This window comes from Pezoporus occidentalis, unplaced genomic scaffold, assembly GCF_034315485.1.
Source record: "Pezoporus occidentalis ecotype Australia unplaced genomic scaffold, CSIRO_AGI_Poc_V1 ctg282, whole genome shotgun sequence".
NCBI lineage: Eukaryota > Metazoa > Chordata > Aves > Psittaciformes > Psittacidae > Pezoporus > Pezoporus occidentalis.
Window position 1 is genome coordinate 493,784 of NW_026914741.1, and position 21,164 is coordinate 514,947.

General features: G+C 48.0%; 2 protein-coding genes, 1 long non-coding RNA gene and 3 other non-coding genes across 6 annotated transcripts; 3 read left to right on the forward strand and 3 right to left on the reverse strand.

Annotated features, from left to right (window-relative positions):
• The first annotated feature begins 4,428 nt into the window (after positions 1-4,428).
• Positions 4,429-4,510, forward strand: TRNAS-AGA (transfer RNA serine (anticodon AGA)). The gene has a single exon. It is a non-coding gene; the product is annotated as a tRNA-Ser (tRNA).
• A 2,944-nt stretch (positions 4,511-7,454) lies between these two features.
• Positions 7,455-9,023, forward strand: LOC134167290 (uncharacterized). Its single transcript, XR_009966148.1, has 2 exons — positions 7,455-7,704; positions 8,240-9,023. It is a non-coding gene; the product is annotated as an uncharacterized LOC134167290 (long non-coding RNA).
• Positions 9,024-9,588: 565 nt separating this feature from the next.
• On the reverse strand, positions 9,589-9,660 carry TRNAQ-CUG (transfer RNA glutamine (anticodon CUG)). Its single transcript has one exon. It is a non-coding gene; the product is annotated as a tRNA-Gln (tRNA).
• A 2,581-nt stretch (positions 9,661-12,241) lies between these two features.
• Positions 12,242-12,313, reverse strand: TRNAM-CAU (transfer RNA methionine (anticodon CAU)). The gene has a single exon. It is a non-coding gene; the product is annotated as a tRNA-Met (tRNA).
• A 734-nt stretch (positions 12,314-13,047) lies between these two features.
• LOC134167287 (olfactory receptor 12D2-like) lies at positions 13,048-13,992 on the reverse strand. The gene is given in 3 exon segments (XM_062625797.1): positions 13,048-13,089; positions 13,091-13,834; positions 13,837-13,992. Coding segments are annotated over 3 exon segments (942 nt in total).
• Positions 13,993-19,249: 5,257 nt separating this feature from the next.
• LOC134167271 (olfactory receptor 10A7-like) lies at positions 19,250-20,834 on the forward strand. Its single transcript, XM_062625746.1, is given in 4 exon segments — positions 19,250-19,493; positions 20,041-20,069; positions 20,072-20,176; positions 20,179-20,834. Coding segments are annotated over 4 exon segments (996 nt in total). The 5' UTR covers positions 19,250-19,287.
• Positions 20,835-21,164: the final 330 nt, after the last annotated feature.

Sequence of the window (21,164 nt, forward strand, 5' to 3'; positions counted from 1 at the left end):
GCAGAAGGCAGAGCACAGCACAGAGCTCCCCTCCACTACTAAAGCCTTACCAAATGTAGACAACACAGTGCCCACTGGGAAAGCCATAAGGCATAGCACTGATGTAATAAGGGCAGAGTCTAACCCAGTTGGAATCACATTCACACTGTCCCAGGAAAACATGTGGTTATGAGGTTTTCCCTCTGGTTGCATTAAAAAAGCACTTTGGGAGGAATGAGCCTATGAGCTCTAGCATCCCTGGCTTTCCTGAGTCCAGAGCAGCATGTTCACTCAAGTCCACAGCACAGTGGCTCATATTTGCCTGGAGTTCAGGGGCTTTCCCAATTCTTTCACACCCTGATGACTCCCAGCTGCTCTGGGGGACTGATCCAATGTCCCACTGAAGACTCAAATGTACAGAATGGGCCACCCCAACTCTGTGTCAGGAAAAAGAGAGGTGAGGTTCTGAGCCTCTCCTCAAAAGCAGGCCATCCAGGCCAATGGCCTCTAGCATGAAGTTGCTGGACAAAACAGGTCAATGGGTCTCCTTCAGGGAAGGATGCAGCATCTCTTTGATCATGCTTCTATGCATAGATTTCCTTGTTTCCCACAAGTTCTGGACAACACAAGTTGAGCCCAGACCTCTGGAAGGAAGAAGCCTTACGGCCTGGTTAAGTCATCAAAGGACATAAGGATGAAGAACCCAAGGAAAAGTCACTTGAAAGAGACTTGCTTAGACCACTGTCTCCAGAGCAAACAGTGCTGCATTGAAGAGAGCACTGCATGCACTTGGCCATTTGGTTAGAGACAGTCTGATGGACATGCAAATCCTGGTGGGCAGACATCTCTGCATCTGAGCCCCACTGATCCTTCCTGCTTGGAAAACCCTCCTCTTCCCAGCTCCCCCCAGCCACCTCCATGAAAAGGACAGAGGTCTCGGGGGTTGACTATTTCCCTTGCAGGGCCAAGCAGAGGCAGCCCAATATCAGCCTGAGTAGCCACCAGCACAGCACTTCAGCCCACAGAGAGAGAGAGAGCAGTCTCAGGCTTACCTTGCTCTTAGAGGAAAGGGAAGCAAGAGAGGAAGATGCAGAGCCTGGAGTAGAGCAGGCTTTTATGCTGTGTTCCAGAGCCCTGGGGGGAACCAACATTCCTTGCTCATGAAGCATCTGAACACGTAGTGGTTGCTGCTTGCCAAGGCCTCGCTGATGATGAAGCCCTTGCCTCTTTCATCTGAAATACTGTGCTCCCGCTTTCTGTCACTGAATATCAGAACAACTCATCTGTGCCGCACCTTCATAAGATCGATCAACTCAGATGTCTCAGGCATGTGCAGAAGGATATTTAGAGTGTGTTTCCATCCTTTGCCTTGTTAGCGGTGAGCGTGGCTATCAGTCATGGTCAAATTCAGTTATGAGCTCACCTCAAGTGCTTTCCTATCAGGCACTACGGATAACATCGGAGACACATGCTCCCCACACGTCATTGTAGGGACACAGGAGACACTGAGTAAGTTCAATCAGAAGGTCAAGACTGCACAAACCCATACGTGAGGTGAAACTCAGCTCTGCAGGGATGCGGCAAATCTCAACAGCAAGGAAGGACCATGCTCCATCCCTGGCAGTGTTCAAGACCAGGTTGGACGAGGCCTTGGGTGATATGATTTAGCGTAAGGTGTCCCTACCCACATCAGGTAGGGATGGAACTAGATGATCTTAAGGTCCTTTCCAACCCTAACTATTCTATGATTCTATGATTGTGCACCATAAGGAACTTTTCTGCGGGAAGGAGTGATGGCCATGAGCACCTTGCGTATGCTCATCAGGCTCTACCACGGCCTAGTTTTGTGATGAAAGAGATGCCCTCGATCTTCTCTGAGTGAGACCCACACCCAATTTGTGATGTGGAAGAGTTGGGAAAACCCCTGAATTGCAGGCTAACATGAGCCCCGCTGCTGTGGACTTCAGCGGAGACGATGCCCTTTCTCAGGGGTGTCAGGCACACCACAGCTCATAGCTTCAGGTGCCGGTTTCATCAAAGTGCAAAACAGGTGAATGAGCGTGCGTGTCTCTTTCAGGAAGGATGCGGCATCTCTTTGATCACCCTCCTAAGTGCTGATTTCCTTGTTTCCAGCAGGTTCCCCACTTCCCAAGTTGAGCCCAGGCCCCTGGTTGGAAGAAGCCTTAGGGCACGGTTTAGTCATCAAGGGGCGTAACTATGGAGAAGTCACTTGAAAGAGCTGCCTGACAGTGGTCTGCTATCTGTCATTTTCAATCTCCCTTTGTTACCTGAGCTTGTGGGCAGTAAAATCTGTCTGTGGCAAAGCCTTCGGAAGCATCGCCTCTTCTTAGGTCCTGATCCTGACAAGGTACTTCAACCACCAAGACGTCTACTGACAAAGTGACACAGCCAACCAAAAGCAGTCCAGGAAACTACTGGAGTCTGTCGTGAACAACTTCCTAGTAGAAGTGATGGAGAATTCGACCACAGGAGAGACCCTGCTAGACCTGCTCCTTTCTAGTGCAGAAGAACTTACGAAAACGGTCAAGACAGGAGGTAGCCTGGTCAGCAGCAATCATGTCTTGGTAGAATTCTCAGCCTTGAGAGGTATAGAGTAGGTAAAAAGTAGAGTCAGGACCCTACACTGTAGAAAGGCAAGCTCTTGGCTGTTTAAGGCGCTACCGTGTGCGATCCCTTGGAAAACGGCCTCAGAGAGAAAGGATGCTGAGACCTGGGACATATTGAAAGATGTTTTTGTGGAGCCTCTAGAAATCCTAAGATGCAAGAAGTCCGACGGGAAGCAGGAGGCTAGCTTGGGGAAGACAAGGCCTCTTAGCCAAACTGAACCAAACCAAACCAAACCTAACCAAACTAAACAAAACTAAAAACATACCAAAGATGCACAGGCAGTGAAGGCAGGGATACACATCCTGGGCAGACTACAGGGAAAGTCATGGGCGTGTATGGAGGGCATCAGGAAAACCAAAGCATTGCTGGCGCTGAACTTGTCTGGGGCCATGAAAAACAACTAGAAGGCATTCTTCAGGTACACAGAACAGCAAAGGAAGGTGAAAGAAGTTGTAGCCCCACGCTTTAGGTGAGCCAAACGAGAGGCCTGGCTGTGACCAACATGAAGAAGATGGAAGTTCAAGACCATGTCAGGAACTTGAAAGTGCACAAGTCCTTTGGGAACTGAGGAGATGCACCCGAGAGTCCTGCAGGAACTGTCAGAGGAAGTTGCTAAGCCGCTATCCGTCAAAATAGCAAAGTTGTAAGATACCCAGTGGCTGGAAAATGGGAAATACGCACCCCCACCCCCAGATATATAAAAGGAAAAAAGGAAGACCTGGGGAACTGCAGGCCGGACAGTCTCACCTCTGTACCCTCAACAGCAAGAAAGGACCATTGTGCACTATGAGGAAATTCTCTGCAGGAAGGAGTGATAGCCACGAGCACATTGCTTAAGTTCATCAGGCTCTACCGCGGCCTGGTTTTGTGATGAAAGAGACGCCCGCGATCTTCCCTGAGTGAAACCCACACCCAAATTGACCTGTTTTGCTCAGCAAGGGTGTCCCAGACACCAGATGCCTGGATGACGTGCTTTTGAGGAGAGGTGTGGGGAAGGGAGCCGGAAACTCACAGCCCATTGTTCTGGGTCAGGGATGGGGTGGCCAGTTCCATGCATTTCAAATTACAAAGGGACATCGGATCAGTCTCCTAGAGCAGCTGGGAGTCATTGTGATGTGGAAGTTGGGAAAAACCCCTGAATTGCAGGCTAACATGAGTCACGCTGCTGTGGACTTCAGAGGACACAGTGTCCTGGATGCAGGCAAGCCAGCGTTGCCAGAGCTCATAGCCTCAATCCTCCAAAAGTTCTGCTTCCTCAAAGGCATTTCTGCCTTTTTCATCACAATTGCTCTCAGCTGCTCTGAGAGATGGACTCGAGGTCCTTTTGTAGGTTGAAGTGCAGGGAAGCCTGTAAACACTGCGCTAAAACAAATCCCACAGACAGCCTCACCATGCAGATTGTTTTCTGAATGTCAGCAGAGGAAGGACTGTAGCTTGTTTTGCTTTAAGCAACGGTTGAACTAGAAAAGGTTTGAGTAGCTTTGTCCCCTTCAGACAGAGAGTCCGGTTCTGAGAGGCTCCTTTTTCTCCAGTGTTCCATAGGCCATAAGCTGCAAGCGACATGAAGTTGTCTCAGCTCTTAGCTGCCAGGGACAGTGTTGCACCCAGTTCCAGGATGTCCCTGCAGTGCCAGCTCCTGAACAGGGTCAGTCAGGGTCTCCAGGATGCCTTGAGATAACACAGAGAGGTCTTTGACTCATTACACGTGCAGTGAAAGTCCCGGCTACAAATCTGGAAGTGGAGCATTGCCCTGAAACTCCCCGGCAGCCGGGTGTCATTGCACAGGCACTGTCATCAGCGGGGCAAAGAGGGCTGCATCAGGTAGTTGTGGCCGAGTGGTGAAGGCGATGGACTAGAAATCCATTGGGGTTTCCCCGCGCAGGTTCGAATCCTGCCAGCTACGGTGAACAGCTGCTTTTTGGGCTGCTACCAAATGACCAGGTTTCTGCAGTGGCTTCCAGCTCCACAGTGTGCCTGGTGCTCAGGTAGACAGTTAAAGCCCTTTCCATCTTGGTCTTGTCCTGGTTGAATGGTAAACTCTGCTCCCGTTGACAAGGTAGGCATTTAAGGTGCAGACTATGGACCTGGGCTGAGTATGAGCCGTGAAAAGAGCTCAACTGCTGCTGGTTTTTGCGTACAACTTAAGAGGCTGGAGGCGTGGGGGTATTCTGCCCAACCAGTCCCCAGCAGGGTCAAAAATGAACAACTTTTCCAAGGGGGCTTTTCAAATTTAACTGAAGGATGAGATGATGAGAGGTGGGTGTGATCTGTGCCCTCCTGTTCTGGGAAAAATGTCGACTTGGCAAAAAAGGACATGGCGGTGGCTGTGGTATCAGGAGACCATCATCCCCTGCCTCCACCGACCCTGATGGGTGGGACAGAAAAGAGTCAGAGGCTTCCCAGAGGTCTTCGTTCAGTTGCATGCCCAGCTGCCCCTACTAGAGCAGCGGCAGAGGTTGAGCTTCTGGTAGCCTGCCTGCGTGGTTTAGCAGCTAAAGGAAAAAGTAAACTCTGAGAAGCACATGCAGGAAGAGCCTACAGAAAGAGGAGAGAAACCCACATTGCTGGCACATGGTCGATTCCCTGTAGCCATGCCACCGAGGCTGGGGAAAGCACTGCAAGGGAGAAAGAACCTCAGAGAGATTCTCAGCAGGAATAAAGAAGGAAAGGGCAGTGGAAAGGACACTTTAGCATGCTCACATCTGCATCCCCGTGCTGGCCCTCTCTGTCTGCCTTTTGCTTTTCCCTCCTCTGCCTGCCTGCTGCATGCTCTGGCCAGCAGTGTTGGGCAGGACAGGAATGGCTCCAGGTACAGAGAAAAGGGGTTTTTCGGGCTATGGCAAGCTGCATGGTGTCAGGGGCAGCCCTGGGCTCTCAGGTAGCAATAAGGCTAGGGCTGCACAAGGTGGGAGTACAAGTCGGGGAAAGGAATGTGGTGTGAATGTGTAAAACAGACCTTTGGACAGGGGTGAGGAAAGACGGTGTTTTATGTTGGTGTTTCTGTTTCTCACTACATGGATCTGTTTTAATCTGCAACGATTTCCACACCCTCTATGCCCCGACTCCCCTGCCAAGGTAAGCCTGTTTTGCCCGTAGGAGTTTTTGCTAAGCTGTGTTTTTCGAAGTCATGTTTGTCTTAACCCATCCTGTTTTCAGCTCTCTGTATCCGACCCCCGGAGTCTGGGAAGGAGTGAGCAGCTGGCTGGCTTTTGTCTGTGATTATGCCACCAGAGGTGCGTAGCCACAAAGGCAAATCCACGTGCGTACTACATGTACAGCTGGTAAAGGAATGAATGTAGTCTGAGAGAGGCACTGTTACTAGCACCCAGCAGCAAAAGTGTCCACATCCAAGATGTCACTCCCAGGGGACAAACACAGACATCCCAGCAGCTTGAGGTCCTTTGCATACTGGGGATTGGAAGGAGAAGGCTGACCACGCACTGATGTGGAGGAGCAGTAGACAGGTCACTCTGTGAACTAGCAGAGTGAGGCAGGCAGATTGGCAAGTGGGGGAGCAGGAGGCAGTAGTGACCCCATGGACATTGGTGGTATCATTGAGAGCACAGCTGCCTTCCAGGCACTTGTCCCACATTTGATTCCTGGACAATGCAGACAAGCTTTTCTTCAGCCTGGCTTCAGGGTGCCTTGCTTCTCCTGTTCCAGAAGAACCCACCTTCCCTTAGGACGTTCAGGTCCCATGGGACTCCGGAGCCACTCCCCACTGCAGCCCTGCCTTGTGGCTATTTCTCTGGGCTCCTCCAAGCTGAGCAGGGACCAGCCAGGCTTTGAGCATGGCCCAGCTTGCGAAAAGCAGAATTCAGGGGCTGCTTTGGACCACTGATTGATTCTCAGGCTGTCTTGAAGCACTGAGCAGACCAGATTGAAAACTGTCAGGCAGGTCACTTTCAAGTGTCTTCTCCATGGGATCTCCATAGTTATGCCCCTTGATGACTAAACCGTGCCCTAAGGCTTCTTCCAACCAGGGGCCTGGGATCAACTTGGGAAGTGGGGAACCTGCTGGAAACAAGGAAATCAGCACTTAGGAGGGTGATCAAAGAGATGCCGCATCCTTCCTGAAAGAGACACACACGCTCATTCACCTGTTTTGCACTTTGATGAAACCGGCACCTGAAGCTATGAGCTGTGGTGTGGCTGACACACCTGCGAAAGGGCATCGTCTCCACTGAAGTCCACAGCAGCGGGGCTCATGTTAGCCTGCAATTCAGGGGTTTTCCCAACTCTTCCACATCACAAATTGGGTGTGGGTCTCACTCAGAGAAGATCGAGGGCATCTCTTTCATCACAAAACTAGGCCGTGGTAGAGCCTGATGAGCATACGCAAGGTGCTCATGGCCATCACTCCTTCCCGCAGAAAAGTTCCTTATGGTGCACAATCATAGAATCATAGAATAGTTAGGGTTGGAAAGGACCCTAAAATCATCTAGTTCCAACCCCCCTGCCGTGGGTAGGGACACCTTACGCTAAATCATATCACCCAAGGCCTCATCCAACCTGGTCTTGAACACTGCCAGGGATGGAGCATGGTCCTTCCTTGCTGTTGAGATTTGCCGCATCCCTGCAGAGCTGAGTTTCACCTCACGTATGGGTTTGTGCAGTCTTGACCTTCTGATTGAACTTACTCAGTGTCTCCTGTGTCCCTACAATGACGTGTGGGGAGCATGTGTCTCCGATGTTATCCGTAGTGCCTGATAGGAAAGCACTTGAGGTGAGCTCATAACTGAATTTGACCATGACTGATAGCCACGCTCACCGCTAACAAGGCAAAGGATGGAAACACACTCTAAATATCCTTCTGCACATGCCTGAGACATCTGAGTTGATCGATCTTATGAAGGTGCGACACAGATGAGTTGTTCTGATATTCAGTGACAGAAAGCGGGAGCACAGTATTTCAGATGAAAGAGGCAAGGGCTTCATCATCAGCGAGGCCTTGGCAAGCAGCAACCACTACGTGTTCAGATGCTTCATGAGCAAGGAATGTTGGTTTCCCCCAGGGCTCTGGAACACAGCATAAAAGCCTGCTCTACTCCAGGCTCTGCATCTTCCTCTCTTGCTTCCCTTTCCTCTAAGAGCAAGGTAAGCCTGAGACTGCTCTCTCTCTCTCTGTGGGCTGAAGTGCTGTGCTGGTGGCTACTCAGGCTGATATTGGGCTGCCTCTGCTTGGCCCTGCAAGGGAAATAGTCAACCCCCGAGACCTCTGTCCTTTTCATGGAGGTGGCTGGGGGGAGCTGGGAAGAGGAGGGTTTTCCAAGCAGGAAGGATCAGTGGGGCTCAGATGCAGAGATGTCTGCCCACCAGGATTTGCATGTCCATCAGACTGTCTCTAACCAAATGGCCAAGTGCATGCAGTGCTCTCTTCAATGCAGCACTGTTTGCTCTGGAGATGGGCTGTGATCAGTCACTCCACAAGGGCTTTAACCCCAGTGTAATGGGACCTATTACAAAAGGGGCCAGCCTTCCAGTTCCATGCAACCCGCTGGGCCAGGGAGGGCGCTGGAAGTTGTAGAGTCGCTGCGTGTATTTAAAACAAGATCTGCCCACAGAGAGAGATGAAGAAGACAAGGACATGCTAATATTGAGGTTTGTGCTCCCTGCCTGCTCTGTGTTTCAGCTTTGCCTCGCTCACCGAGAGATGTCTTGCTTCAGACCATGTCCCCCACGCCCCTGCGGCACCTCTGGCCCAACGCCACTTGCAAGCAGTTGCAGTGAACCCTGCATCTCCCGCTGCGCTGACTCGACGGTGTTCATTGAGGCCTCCCCAGTGGTGGTGACCCTGCCGGGCCCCATCCTCACCTCTTTCCCGCAGAGCACAGCCGTGGGATCCTCTCTGTCAGCTGCTGTTGGGAGCTCCCTCAGCACTGGCGGGGTTCCCATCTCTTCTGGGGGCTCCCTTGGTCTCGGGGGCTCAGGCCTGTGTCTGCCTCCCCCCCGCTGCAGTCTGAACTGCTGAAGCTGGCGGATCATCCCCTTTGGAGCCGGAAGGAGGACGTGCACCCTGCATGAGCAGGAGCGTGGCCACGGCTTCCAGATGGGCTGCGTGTCCTCTTCCCACCTGGCAGGAGGGTCCTGTGCCCACTGCTCCTCACTGCTGGACGAGCCTCGCACTGCCTTCTCTGTCTCTTTGCTCTGAGCCCCTAAGAGAAAGGGCTCCTTCTCTTCTGCTTTGCTGAACCTCCTACTGAGGTGGAGAGGGATCTGGAGTCAGGGACTGCTCTTGGTGGCCTGGGAATACCACCAGGTGAAGCAGAATGGGAAAAGGGAAGCTCTTTCTGTGGACCTTGTCCTTTGGAAACGGGCCGTTCTCTGTGCCTCCCCAAACCCTGCAGACGTCTTCCTTGGTCTCTCTTCTGTGCCCCTGCATTTGCTCCTTCTGATTAAAGACTATGTGCAGCATATCTGGAGTCTCGTGGTTGGTTGTTCTCCTCCTCCCTCACTTACCTGCTGTGCAAGGAGAGATCTAGTGTCTCTCATGACAGACAAGCATGGACTACTGCCATGTTTAGCTGGAGCTCCCTGAATTGATCGAGGATCAAAAATAAACAAGTTGACAAAGAGAAACAGAAAAGCCCCAGAGAAACTGAGCGAGGAAGAAGCAGTGGACAGAGTTGGATCTGTGGCTACTGCCAGAGGCATTGGTGGTCAAAGACGGGAAAAGGTTGCTCAGGGAGTTGAAGATTCTCCATCTTTGGAGATGTCCAACATAGAACCAGACAAGGCCAGGAAAAACGTCCCCTGCTGGACCTGGACTTTGTGATCTGCACCTCAGGTGTTGCGTGATTTGGTGAGAAACTGCTGGATGCCCCCATGCAGGAACAGCCAACAGGTGCAACAAGTGCACAGAGGGTGCAGGGGCCAATGATCCAGATCAGAGTGCGTGACACAACTGACCCAGCAGCAAAAGCAAGGCTGTCAAGGTGTAAGCATGCTGAGCAAGCCCTGAGGGAGCCAAAACCTTGCTCAAGGTCCCACTGAGATTTGAACTCAGATCGCTGGATTCAGAGTCCAGAGTGCTCACCATTACACCATGGGACCTCTGGGCATATGCTCGATAGGTCTTTCCCCTGCAGCCACCCTCGCTGAGACATACGCTCCTGGCTCAGCCTGCCAGTCTTTCCATCTCCCTGGCCATCAGTCATCAAGGGCAGCATTCTTTCAGGGACACTGGGCACTTTTCACTCACAGAAGAGGAAGTGGCACAGCATTTTGTGCAAGCCTCGCATACCCTCTCTTAAAAGACACAGGCTGGTATCCCCGGAGAATCTTCCTGTTGCCTGATGAAAACTGCTGAAGACCTTTCCAGCTTAACATCCTCATCACTCATACCTCAAAGCGGACATTCACAGCCCAGTGATCGGTGGTTCAGTGCTTGCACTTGTGGGATCTGCTGGCGTCTTCCCCTTTCAACTCCGCATGCGGGACAGCCTCTCAATCTGCCACTCTAAGTCATGGCCTGTCCTGTTTCTCACCTTGTAGCTCCTACTAAGCAGCCTTTGCCCAGATATCCTTACTCTCAGTCGCACTCCTAGCCAAGCTCCTGACCTTGACGAATGAGGCAATCATGACAGGGGGCAGCGGACGTGCTTCAACTGCAAGACCAACTAGTAGGAGGACCCAAAGCAGTTTGTTATGGGTTGCACAAGCTGGGCTGCCTTCCTCTGCTGGGACAGTCTAGGCTGACTTCAAACCCTGTCCTTTCTTTCAGGGACACACTGTCCCCTTGCGCCCCAGACTGGCCTCTCCCTCATGGAGAACACTGGTTGCTCTCCTGAGATGGCTCCAGACTCAGGTGCATTTTGCTGTGATCCTGAGCAGAGGCGCTTTCCTTCAGGCAGCCCTTCTAAAGGGTCACTGAGGTGGTTAAGGACTTGGATCATCTGTCATACAAGTACAGGCTGGGAGAGCTGGGCTTGGTTAGCCTATGAAAGGAAAGGCTGAGAGGGCATCCGATGCTTTTCTCTAAATATATGGGGCAGGAGAATGTACAAGTGGATTAAAGGATAGAGAACCATCCTCCTGCTTTCAGGTAGAAAATCTAGTTCTAAGAGGCTCCTTGTGTTTCCCTTGGTCCACAGACCATAAGCTGCAAGAAAAATTAAGTTGTTTCAATTCTTAGTTACCAGGAACACTATTACACCCAATGCCAGTAAACTTCAGGTTGTCTCTGCACTGCGGGAGCCTGGACAAGGTAGGTCAGCAGCCCTGCAGGTTGGCTGGGGTATTGGTCTCCAAGACATGCAGTCTTGATTGTTCAGGATAGTATTTCAAACCAAGTTACAGTGCTTAGCAGAGTCTGTTTTCAGGGAAGAGCGTGTTACAGGAAATAACACTGTGGTATTAGCACAGGCATTGTACGTACCAACATCCCCTCTGAAAGGGAGGAACCCCCACACTTGATCAGCCGGCACTGGAGAGTTGGAAAAGATGGAGGATGAAGAGCAAATTCACTCGAGTGTGACTTTGAGACGTTACATAAAGGACAGGCCTCCTCGCACTGATTCCCCAGATATGCATATCTGGCCTTGTTAAGCATAATGCATGCTTTGGTTCCCGCCAGGGCATTGTTGATCTTCATCTGTACCCTGCCACAGCAACATGCTTTTCTTACTAGGTGCAAGCAGCAACAGCAGGAGGTCCAGCTCTAGGCCAGACCAAAAATCCCTCTCCTCTGGCTCCTGTACCAACATCACAGTGAGGAGCCCAGCCTGGAGCCAACTCAGCAGGAGAAATACACTCATCTCAGAAGGGTGTCCTCCAGGACCCCAAGCAGCTGACACTGTATCAGTATTTATTTCTCGCCAGCAACCTTATCTGGGATCCCTGGGAGAGAAACTGGAATGAAGAGAGAAACTGTCCAACAAAACCAGATGTATCATGGTAGACAATGGAAGACCAGAGGCCAGTGGCACAGGGGGAATGCATTCTCCTTCTGCCCTTTCTGAACCTCTCACTTTCTCCTCTCTCTGTCTCACATGTTTTACCCTTTCTGGAATATGTTTTCACAGGGAGGTTACAAATTTGGCTGATGGCACAGCTGTGTCCTGAAATGGGTCTACTGTGGAGATGGAACCACCTGTGTGCGATGCAGGGCAGCCCCTTAGCTCCTCTCACAGAGACCACCTGGAGCACCCCTTTTGCCCTAAACTACCCAACACCTAGCCACATATAGCCAATACAATGCCCATTGGGAATGGTTCCTTGGCCCTGTTCCTGACTGAACACACTACTGGCCATGGCAGAAACAGACCAGGACAGAGAAAGCCCCCAGGTGGTTGAGCCAACGACCTTGGTGCTCTCCAGACTAGCACCAGGCTTGTCCTGCTCCGCCCCTGGAGCCTGGGTGTCCGTGCTCGTGGCTGGGAAGTTGGGATTGAGCTGCCTGATGGGAAGGCAGAAACACCGACGTCCCCAGGACACCCACTGCCTTGTGGGGGGAAGGAGCTGAGGGAGAGCCAGGGCCATGGGTGCGCAGAGAGCAGGAGCGCAGCAGTGTGCGGAACCTTGCTGAAGGCTTCAAGGGACTGCATCGTGGTGGTGGTGTCCCCTGCCTCTGGAGTGAGAAGGAAAAAAAAAAAAAACAAACAAAAGAAAACCCAACCAAAAGCACATCACCAATTAGCAGAGGATGGTTTCGATCCATCGACCTCTGGGTTATGGGCCCAGCACGCTTCCGCTGCGCCACTCTGCTCCACCGACAGCCGGTCCTTAGACCTTCCACAGCCCAGCCTGATGCTCCGCGGCACTGCCAGCACCGGCGCTTGTTCTCACACCTCTTTCCCTTCCTCCTACCTGTGCTCTCCACATAGCTGTCCTTTTCCCCGAGCAGTTTGAGCTCTCCATTAACTTTGCTTGTACAAAACTTTTGACCTGGCTCGCCCCAAACTCTGTCAGGTGGATCACTTTTGAACCGGGACTCTCTTCTTTTATTTGGTCTCCCTCTGGACCCTCTTCTGGGGCCAGTGTGGTTTGTCCTCCCACTTCTGAGATGTTTGGATCCCATTCTGAGGTCAGTTTCTTGTGCCCTCCGGGATAGTTTGCCCCCCCCCCCGCCCCAGCCCCGGATTCGTTTAATGCTCTAGTGGGAGAGACTACGTAGCCATCAAGTAATCATGTGACAGCTTAGATCATCCCGGAAAACTCCATGGTGCTGTCAGCTGTGCCTCAAATCTTGCAGTAGACACACGTTTCTGTATTGGAAGCCAGAGACCACATGGGGCACGATGAGACGTCTAAAAATGATGGAAAAAGCATTAAATCTGTGAATAACTCCCCTGATTTAGATCTGTGCATTTCTAAGTGCAGTGAACTACGTGAGATAATCAGTAGTTTTTCAGAGTCTTGCAATACAGTGTCCTTTTGACCTCTTTCATTACAAATATGAGAGGTGGAGTCATGACATCCCGCATCTTCTCCTTGTTTTTGTCACTTTCCTCTGGGAAAGGGTTGTCTCCCTAACATTTTTTTTCAGGGCAGATCTCACCCCCTGATGGCTAAGGGTGTATATCAAGGGGTTCAGAGCTGGGGTGACAGCACTGTACATGAGAGACACTTGCACATCCATTCCAGGGGAGCTTACTGAGGAAGGTGGTGCATAATTGAAGGGCACTGGTATGTACAGCAGTGCCACAATGATGAGGTGGGAGATGCAGGTGGAGAAGGGCTTCCATCTTCCTTCCTGGGACTGGACATTACAGAAGAGGAAGGAGGTAATATAGAGATGGGAGAGGACTATGAGAGTGATGGAGACTAGGACAATAGATGTGGTGACAGCACTGAGGAGGGTCATGTTGAGGCTGGTACTGCCGCAGGCCAAATTCAACAGTGGCTTAATGTCACAGCAGAAGTGATGGATGTGGTTGCGGTCACAGAAACTCAGTTGAGAGGTCATGACTGAGTGCATTGTGGCATGTACAAAGGCAGGGGACCAGCTGGCCAGAGCCAGCAGCAGACAAGTCCGTGGACTCATGACAAGGACGTAGCGCAAAGGGTTGCAAATTGCCACGTAGTGGTCATAGGCCATGGCGGCCAGGAGCACAGCCTTGGTACTGCCCAGGAAGTGGAAGAGGTGGAGCTGGGCCAAGCACGCACTGAAGGAGATGGGTTGATGCCCAAAGAGAAAGCCTGTCAACATCTTGGGAGCAGTGACTGCGGAGCAGAAAATGTCCAGGCAGGACAGGTTCCCCAGAAAGAGGTACATCAGTGTGTCTAGAGCCGGGGCTCAGGTATCACGATGGCCACAATGGCACCATTTCCCAGAAGACTGGTAAAGTAGAGCAACAGAAAAGAGATGAAGAAAAAGTGCTGCAGCCCCTGCATGTCGGTGGGGCCCAAAAGGATGAACTCACTGACTGCTGTTTGGTTCAGCATTGCTAGAACAATAAGAAGCAAAGGCAAAATGTCAGGGTTCCACAGTTGTGAAGAGTAACAGTATTACAAAACTCACTGGCTTCTGCACTATTTTAATGCAAACAAACGCACAAGAGAGCAAAACACAGCACATGTAATCAAACATAAAAGCAGCATTGAAAGTCAAGACAGAGGAACTTCAATGTAGTCTTCTGCTTTCTGTTAGAAGAGGGTAGAATATTACAGAAGGTAAAATATTAATATAAAAACTTCCACCTATGCGTCACAGCAGAATATGTAAGATGCAAAACATTGCTGTTTGTTCACCTTCAGACGCGTTTGTATTTCAATTCTGCTAAACTGGAACTTTCTGCTGCAAACTTTGATCTCATCCTAGCGCTTCTAACTCATGATGTGAATCAGTACTGATGCTTGCTTTCTACCAGTGTGCCGACATTTCATTATGCCAATCTCAACTTTCACATTTGTAATGGTTAGCACCTCTCACAGACAGTTTTTTGCTTTTAACAATTGCACAATTTCCATTCTTTTTATCAACAGCGCCAGAAGGTGCTCCAAGTAGTTTTTGCTGTACATTCAATGCAGTGATGAATAATACTGATGAATATAACAAATGAAAAAAAAAAAATTGCTTCCTAGATATTTCCTGTAAAGTTGTTAAACACATATGGATGATCTTTCTTGCCCGTTCCATTGTACTACATACTTTCATTGAAAATAGATGATTTTTGGAAGTCATTATGCTGTATCTCCAGCCCTGTCACTCTTTTTCTCTTACTTCTTTAGCTTATTATTTCAGCATGAAAACAGCAAGCAAGCAGAAAACTTTTCAACTGATTTCATAATAAAAGAACATCAGCATGTAGCCTTAAGGTAATTTAGGCACATACGTGTTCCCTCTAAAAACCTGATCACATTCTCTGAAAATACTTTTAGTCTGATCTCTGAACAAGCTCTGGTGGAAAGATTAGATTTGATAATATTATAGACTTAGGAAAATTTTAGTCAGACATCTGTGTTTGAAGAGATCTAGGTACAATTCTAATTTTAAGACTCTTGCTTAAAGACTAATGCAAAAAAAAAAAAAAAAAAAGATTTTGCACGCTGAAGCGTGCCTATCTTTCCAACTACAGAAATTCCATCGTGAAAAAGGGTAATTCTGCACAAAGCTCACCTCATCAGCAATCAGCATTTTCTCACTGTAGGAAGACCGGGGCAGATAATGAGCCAGAAGGCAAAGCAGAGGACAGAACAACTTAATTTCTGGGGTTATAAGGCAGAATTTGGGTTCTCCTTTTATTTGTCCATATTGACTTGACATTCTTCTAGCTCAGAGATTAATACTGCAGGTGTGATGAGAAGGACTACTGCAAGTTCCCAGAGGCTTGTAGTTATTCAGGTAGGATGCAAGGAGGAAGCTTTGCAAATTGCACCAGAAGTCTCTCATGACCTAGTTAGAGATGGGGAGGGAAAGTCTTTTTGCCGTGTCTAGAATGTGCAAAATATTGACAACATCACACAGGAAGTAAATTGCCTGCTGCTTTGGCAAGTCTTCTGAGACGAGATTTGTGATTCAATGGTGAGTTGCAGAGCAATGAACAAAGTGTTCCTTAAATGTACTGCATGGGTGAGCCACCTGCAAAACAGAAGAAAAAAAAAAAAGACCACATCCATGCATTCTTCTCAGGCCGCCTGTCCTTGCTTCCACCTTTTATAAGCCTCTTTTTTCCCTCTGAATTTCCTCAGCAGCTCCTTATCCATCCAAGGAGGTCTCCTGGCCCTCCTGCAGCGCTTCCTCCTAGTTGGGACACAGCACTCTTGAGCTTGTAGCAGGTGATCCTTGAATATCAACCAAGAGTCTTGGGCCCCCCTGCCCTCTGTGTACTTACAGAATTCCTTCTTTCTGTCTTTGACGTCCCTGGGCAGATTCAATTCCATTTCTGTTTTGTCTTTCAGAACTGCATCTCTGCATGCTCAGGCAGACCACAATATTTGAAAAGTAATAATTCTTAATTATCTCATGCACTTTCATCATGCATACTGCCAGACAGATGCTTTAGGGAATATAACTGTGTAGACAATCAGAAAAACCCCACCAACGCGCACACATGCACACACATGCACCACACACTCTAGAGTCACCATGCTCTAAAAAGGCAAGCAGAGAGTAGGATCCCTTGAGGCTCAGTGGAGGATGATGATTCAACTGTTGACAGCTGTTGTGAAAGAAACCAAAATCATCTCAATATGAAACGAAACTAGAGGTTTGGGATTGTGGGTTTTTTTTTTTGTTTGGTTTTTTTTTTTGACAAAGGAGTTAGAACTGCAACAACAAAGTTATAGAAATGCAGACCTAGAGTACAGCAAAATTCATTTTAGGGTATTGATTACTGTTAAAATAAGATAACTTGTGTATTTATTAGGGCAGAAGCAAGCCTTGCCACGCCTATTAGCATCACAAGTGAGAGCTGTGGGAGCATGAGCTGAACATAGGTATGTCCAGCCACACAGCTGCAGACACTGACCTATCAGAGACACTTCTCTCTGACTCAGTCCCGAAAGTGGACTGTTCCCCAAAAGAAGTGTGGCATGGCTGGTGATGCAGCCCAGGACTGCATCAGTTGGTTTCTGATGCATGAGTCATGGTGAGCTTTTTGTCAACAGTCACTCCCAAGTCCTTGTCCTCAGGGCTGCTCTTATTCCAGTCTGTGTTTGTGCGTGATATTGTCCCCAACACTTGTCACTGGTCTCCACTTGAACATCAAGTTGTTGACCACAACTCTTTGAGTGTGACAATCCAGCCAATTTGACTGTACCTCAAAACCTGCTGTCATCAGCAAAACTGGTGAGCATGCACTTGATCCCAATGTCCATGTCACTGACAGAAATGTTAAACAGCTCCGGGTCCAATACCAAGAAATCCCAGTCGTCACTTGAACATCAAGCGTTTGACCATAACTCTTTGAGTGCAACAATCCAGCCAATTCTTTAAGTAAATTTCCTTTGGGAAATTAATTGAGTGACTGATTTCCCCCAAGTCAATCTGTTTTGCCTGTGATGGTAATTGGTAATTGATCTCCCTGACCCACAAGCTGTTTTATCTGTTTTCTCTCCCTGTCCTGTCCTGTTGAGGAGGGTGAGTGAGAAAGCGGTGGAGAGGGAGCATGTCAGTCAGCCAAAGCCAGGCCCCTGCACATGGCTAAAGATATTTGCATTCACACAGGTGAGAAAACACACAGAAACGAGAAAACCACGTCACTCATGGAAGACCAGAAGCAGAATAAAATCTGCATGGAGTACAGTCAAGGAGTCAGGGCTCAAGTTAAACCTCTTGCAACAGGAGAATATTAATGGCTCTTCTGTGGTGTTTCCCAGCTGTGATGCACTGGTACAACAGCTTTATTCTTGTTCCATGTTTGACTTGTCTTTCCAGTTTTTTCAGGATACAAGCCTAGACTTTGCTGGAGTTGATTAAGTGTTAAATACTGCAGTCTTTAGTTCACATCACCTGATTTTTCACCTATGATGTCTTACACTGAGTCACCATGATATCATGGAGTGTGCTTCAGATGTCCAGCTAGACAGCTACCAAAACAAATCTACAATTTTCAGTATGAAGTGGACAAAAGCAGTAACTCCCCCGCCCCCAACCACTCAAAGTTATCATGTTACAGTGCTCTATATCCATAACACCATTGCTACTCAAGTATTTTTTATGATCTTTTGAAAGTCTCTTCTGCTACTGGGAAACCAGCATATGTCAAATTCCATTTTTCTATAGTATTAGTATTTCTATAGTAAACTAGGTAAGAAGAAGAATGAGAGAATATCCTATTATTACTGTTACTTATTTCACACATACAGCTCTGAACATGTAAAAGGAAACTGCCTAAAATATCCTAAAATATACTGCATAGTTATACAGATCATGGACAAAAAAAGATCATTCAACATATGATTTTACCATACCAGAAAGTTGCTGCCTGGAGACATGATCCTACTGGGAGCACAGGAAAATTCAAATACTTCTACCCATCAGCTGAAGGAGCCTTTGGAAACAGAGAGGAGATGCTGCTTCTTCCAGAGGAAAACAAAGGGATTTTTTTTTCTCCCCTCTTTTCTTATTCTCTATTCGTAATTTCTCTCCTCTCGGTCTTTGGACTTACTGCCCAGATTGAAGAAGGAGAAAACTCTATCAGTTTAAGTAACAAGAGGTAATATTTTAATTTCTGTTCCTCATTCTTAGTTGGTTCCCAAGGCAAAACAAAAACGTAAGTGTGTTTCCATTGTCTATTTTTCTAATGGTACAGGGAGCTGCTGTTACAATATGAAAGAGGAATCTATCCCATCTACCTTTAGGCAACAGCAATACAGATTTTTACATCTGAAATACTCATCTGAGAGAAATAGGAATTTCCTTGGCACTAGTGATTCATCTTACTTCAGATGTTAATGGTGGAGAAACACTATACTGACAGTGTACTTGCTTATTTCTATTGTCTGTAGAAAGCTTTGTCAATTGCAGTTGCCTATTTAGCTGATAAATATGTTGAAGAAATAAATCACAGTGTGTGCTTTCTCACCTCCTCTTTTTCTCTTTCATCCTTGCTAAAGAAAAGAAAAAGGCATTTTTACAAATCCTGACAGCCAAAGACTCAAAACCTTAAGCTCCTTTTTTTTTGTTATTAGTGATACAGTAAAGGCAGAAAAAAAAAAATAAATCCGTGATTCTGTTTCTGTGTCTTTTAAGGATCAGCCAAGTATATTTTGGCTGCAACAGTCCCAGAAGTTTCCTGTCAAATAATTTTGTTAGCACACCTGATGAGAAGATAAATTCATGGAAATAGGCAGCAAGTTGTAAATGTTAGTAACCACTGTATATGGTCAGCTGTTTGTATGCTGAGAATCTTTTTACTCCCCAGAGCTCTTCTTAAATGAAAACTCAGAATATGGATTTTATATGGTTTGATGAAACAAACAAGTGCGTGAACACTTCTATTAACTCAAACTTTTTTATGTTTGGGTTGCCCTTTTGCAATATGTATGTCTATCTTCTGTTCACCTAATTTAGAGAAGATGAATCCTGCAGCCTCTGACTGCTAAAAATGACCTTGTATGGGTTCCCCAGCTGGGACCTTTTACACTGTGGTCACTGTCATATGCAATACAAATTTCACCTCATGGCTTAAACCCCATTTTACTTGCTACTGTAGCTATTTCTGAGACTGCAGGTCTGTCCCAGGCTACTATTTTTTTTTGTATTATAGGGCTGTTGTTTTTTTTTTCTCTTTTAGGATGGGACCTGTTGAGGACATGAAGACAGGAAACCAAACGGTCACTACTCACTTCTTACTTTTGGGGTTTTCCTTCCATGGCAAGATGCAGCTCCTATTTTTCACACTGATTTCCACCATGTCCCTGGCCATCTTGATAGGGAACTCTCTAACTGTTGTGATCGCAGCCGTTGACCCTGTCCTACACGCTCCCATGTACTACTTCCTAGGGAATTGTCGTGGTTTAAACCCTAGCCAGACAGCCTGTTCACTCACTCCCAGTGAGTGGTGCCAGGCTGAGAGCACCTGGAGGAACGGGGAGGAGGATCGAAAGAGTGCAACTCCCATGGGTTGAGACAGGAACAGTCCAGCAACCAATGTACAACACAAATCACCACCGCTACCACCAACGACAACAATAAAAGAAAATAACAAGGGAAGAAAATACAATACCACCGGCCAAGAAATGAGTCCGATCCAGAAGCCCGTGTCCTTCCAGGTAACTCCCAGTTACCCCCCACCCAAGGCATGATGTGCTGTGGTATGGAATACCTCTTTGGCTAGCCTGGGTCAAGCACCCCATCTCTGCTTCCTCCCAGCTTCCCCTCCTCCCTGGCAGAGCATGAGCCTCACAAAGTCCTTGGTCAGGGTAAACATCACTTAGCAACAACCGAAAACATCGGTTTCACCAGCACTGTTCCCAGGCTGGAAGTCAAAACAGCACTGCACCAGCTACCACAAAGGAGAAAAATGACTGCTACTGCTGAACCCAGGACAGGAATCTTGCCTTGACAGAGATCTGCTACAGCTGAGAATTGTCCCCAAGATGCTCATGATTCTGCTGGTGGAGGGAAAAATTATTTCCTTCACAGCTTGCGCCTTGCAGCTCAACTGTGTTATTCTTTTTGTTACTTGTGTTTTCTCTTAGGTGCAATGGTTTATGACTGGCAAGTAGCAATATGCCATCGACTGCATTATGCCACCATGATGAACAGGGATCGCTGCTTCAAGATGGCTTTTGGGTCTTGGCTGTCTGGTGTCCCTGTGACTCTGGGCTTCACCACCTGGTTATTTACCCTGCCCTTCTGAGGGAGAAACACAGTCGACCATTTCTTTTGTGATGTTTCTCCTGTGTTAAAGCTGGTGTATGCAGGCACAGCCCTGTTTGAGCTACTGATTTTTATTGCTATTGTCATAATAGTGATGATTCCCTTTTCTCTGATAGCCAGCTCTTATCTTTGTGTTATCCATGCTGTTCTTCAGATACCCTCGTCTGTGGGCCAGAGGAGAGCCTTTTCCACCTGTGCAGCTCACCTGGTGGTAGTCACTCTTTTTCACAGCACAACTGGCATCATTCACCTGCCGCCCAAGTCCGGCTTCTCATCCAACATGAAGAAAATGGTTTCCCTGTTTTACACAGTTGTCACCCTCATGCTCAACCCCATCATCTACAGCTTGAGGAATCAGGAAGTCAAGCAAAGCTTGAGGAGATGCATGACAAATGGTTATTTAAGAAGCAGGAGACAGATTCCTTGTAGCTGCATGGAACGGAAGTGTTTCCATAGTTAAAAAATTAAATGGAATTTATGAATAAAGTGAAAGCCTTTCAAAAATACCTGTGCTGTTTTATCAGTCCTTTGCTGTTAAATTCAGATATACCTGACCTTTTTTACTCAGATATTAGAATAAATTATAGTTGTTGTAATTCTGACCTTACAAACAAAAAAGTAAACCCAGTGTAGTGGAGTTTTATAATCACTAAAGTGGATTATAAAATTCTTACCTTCCCACATCATTATACGTTTATCCCTGTAAGTATATAAAGTCTCTGTCTGGGGAAAAAAAATGTTGGTTTCCCTCTCCATCAAAGCAAAAGTGGTAGCCTGGAAATTTCCCCCC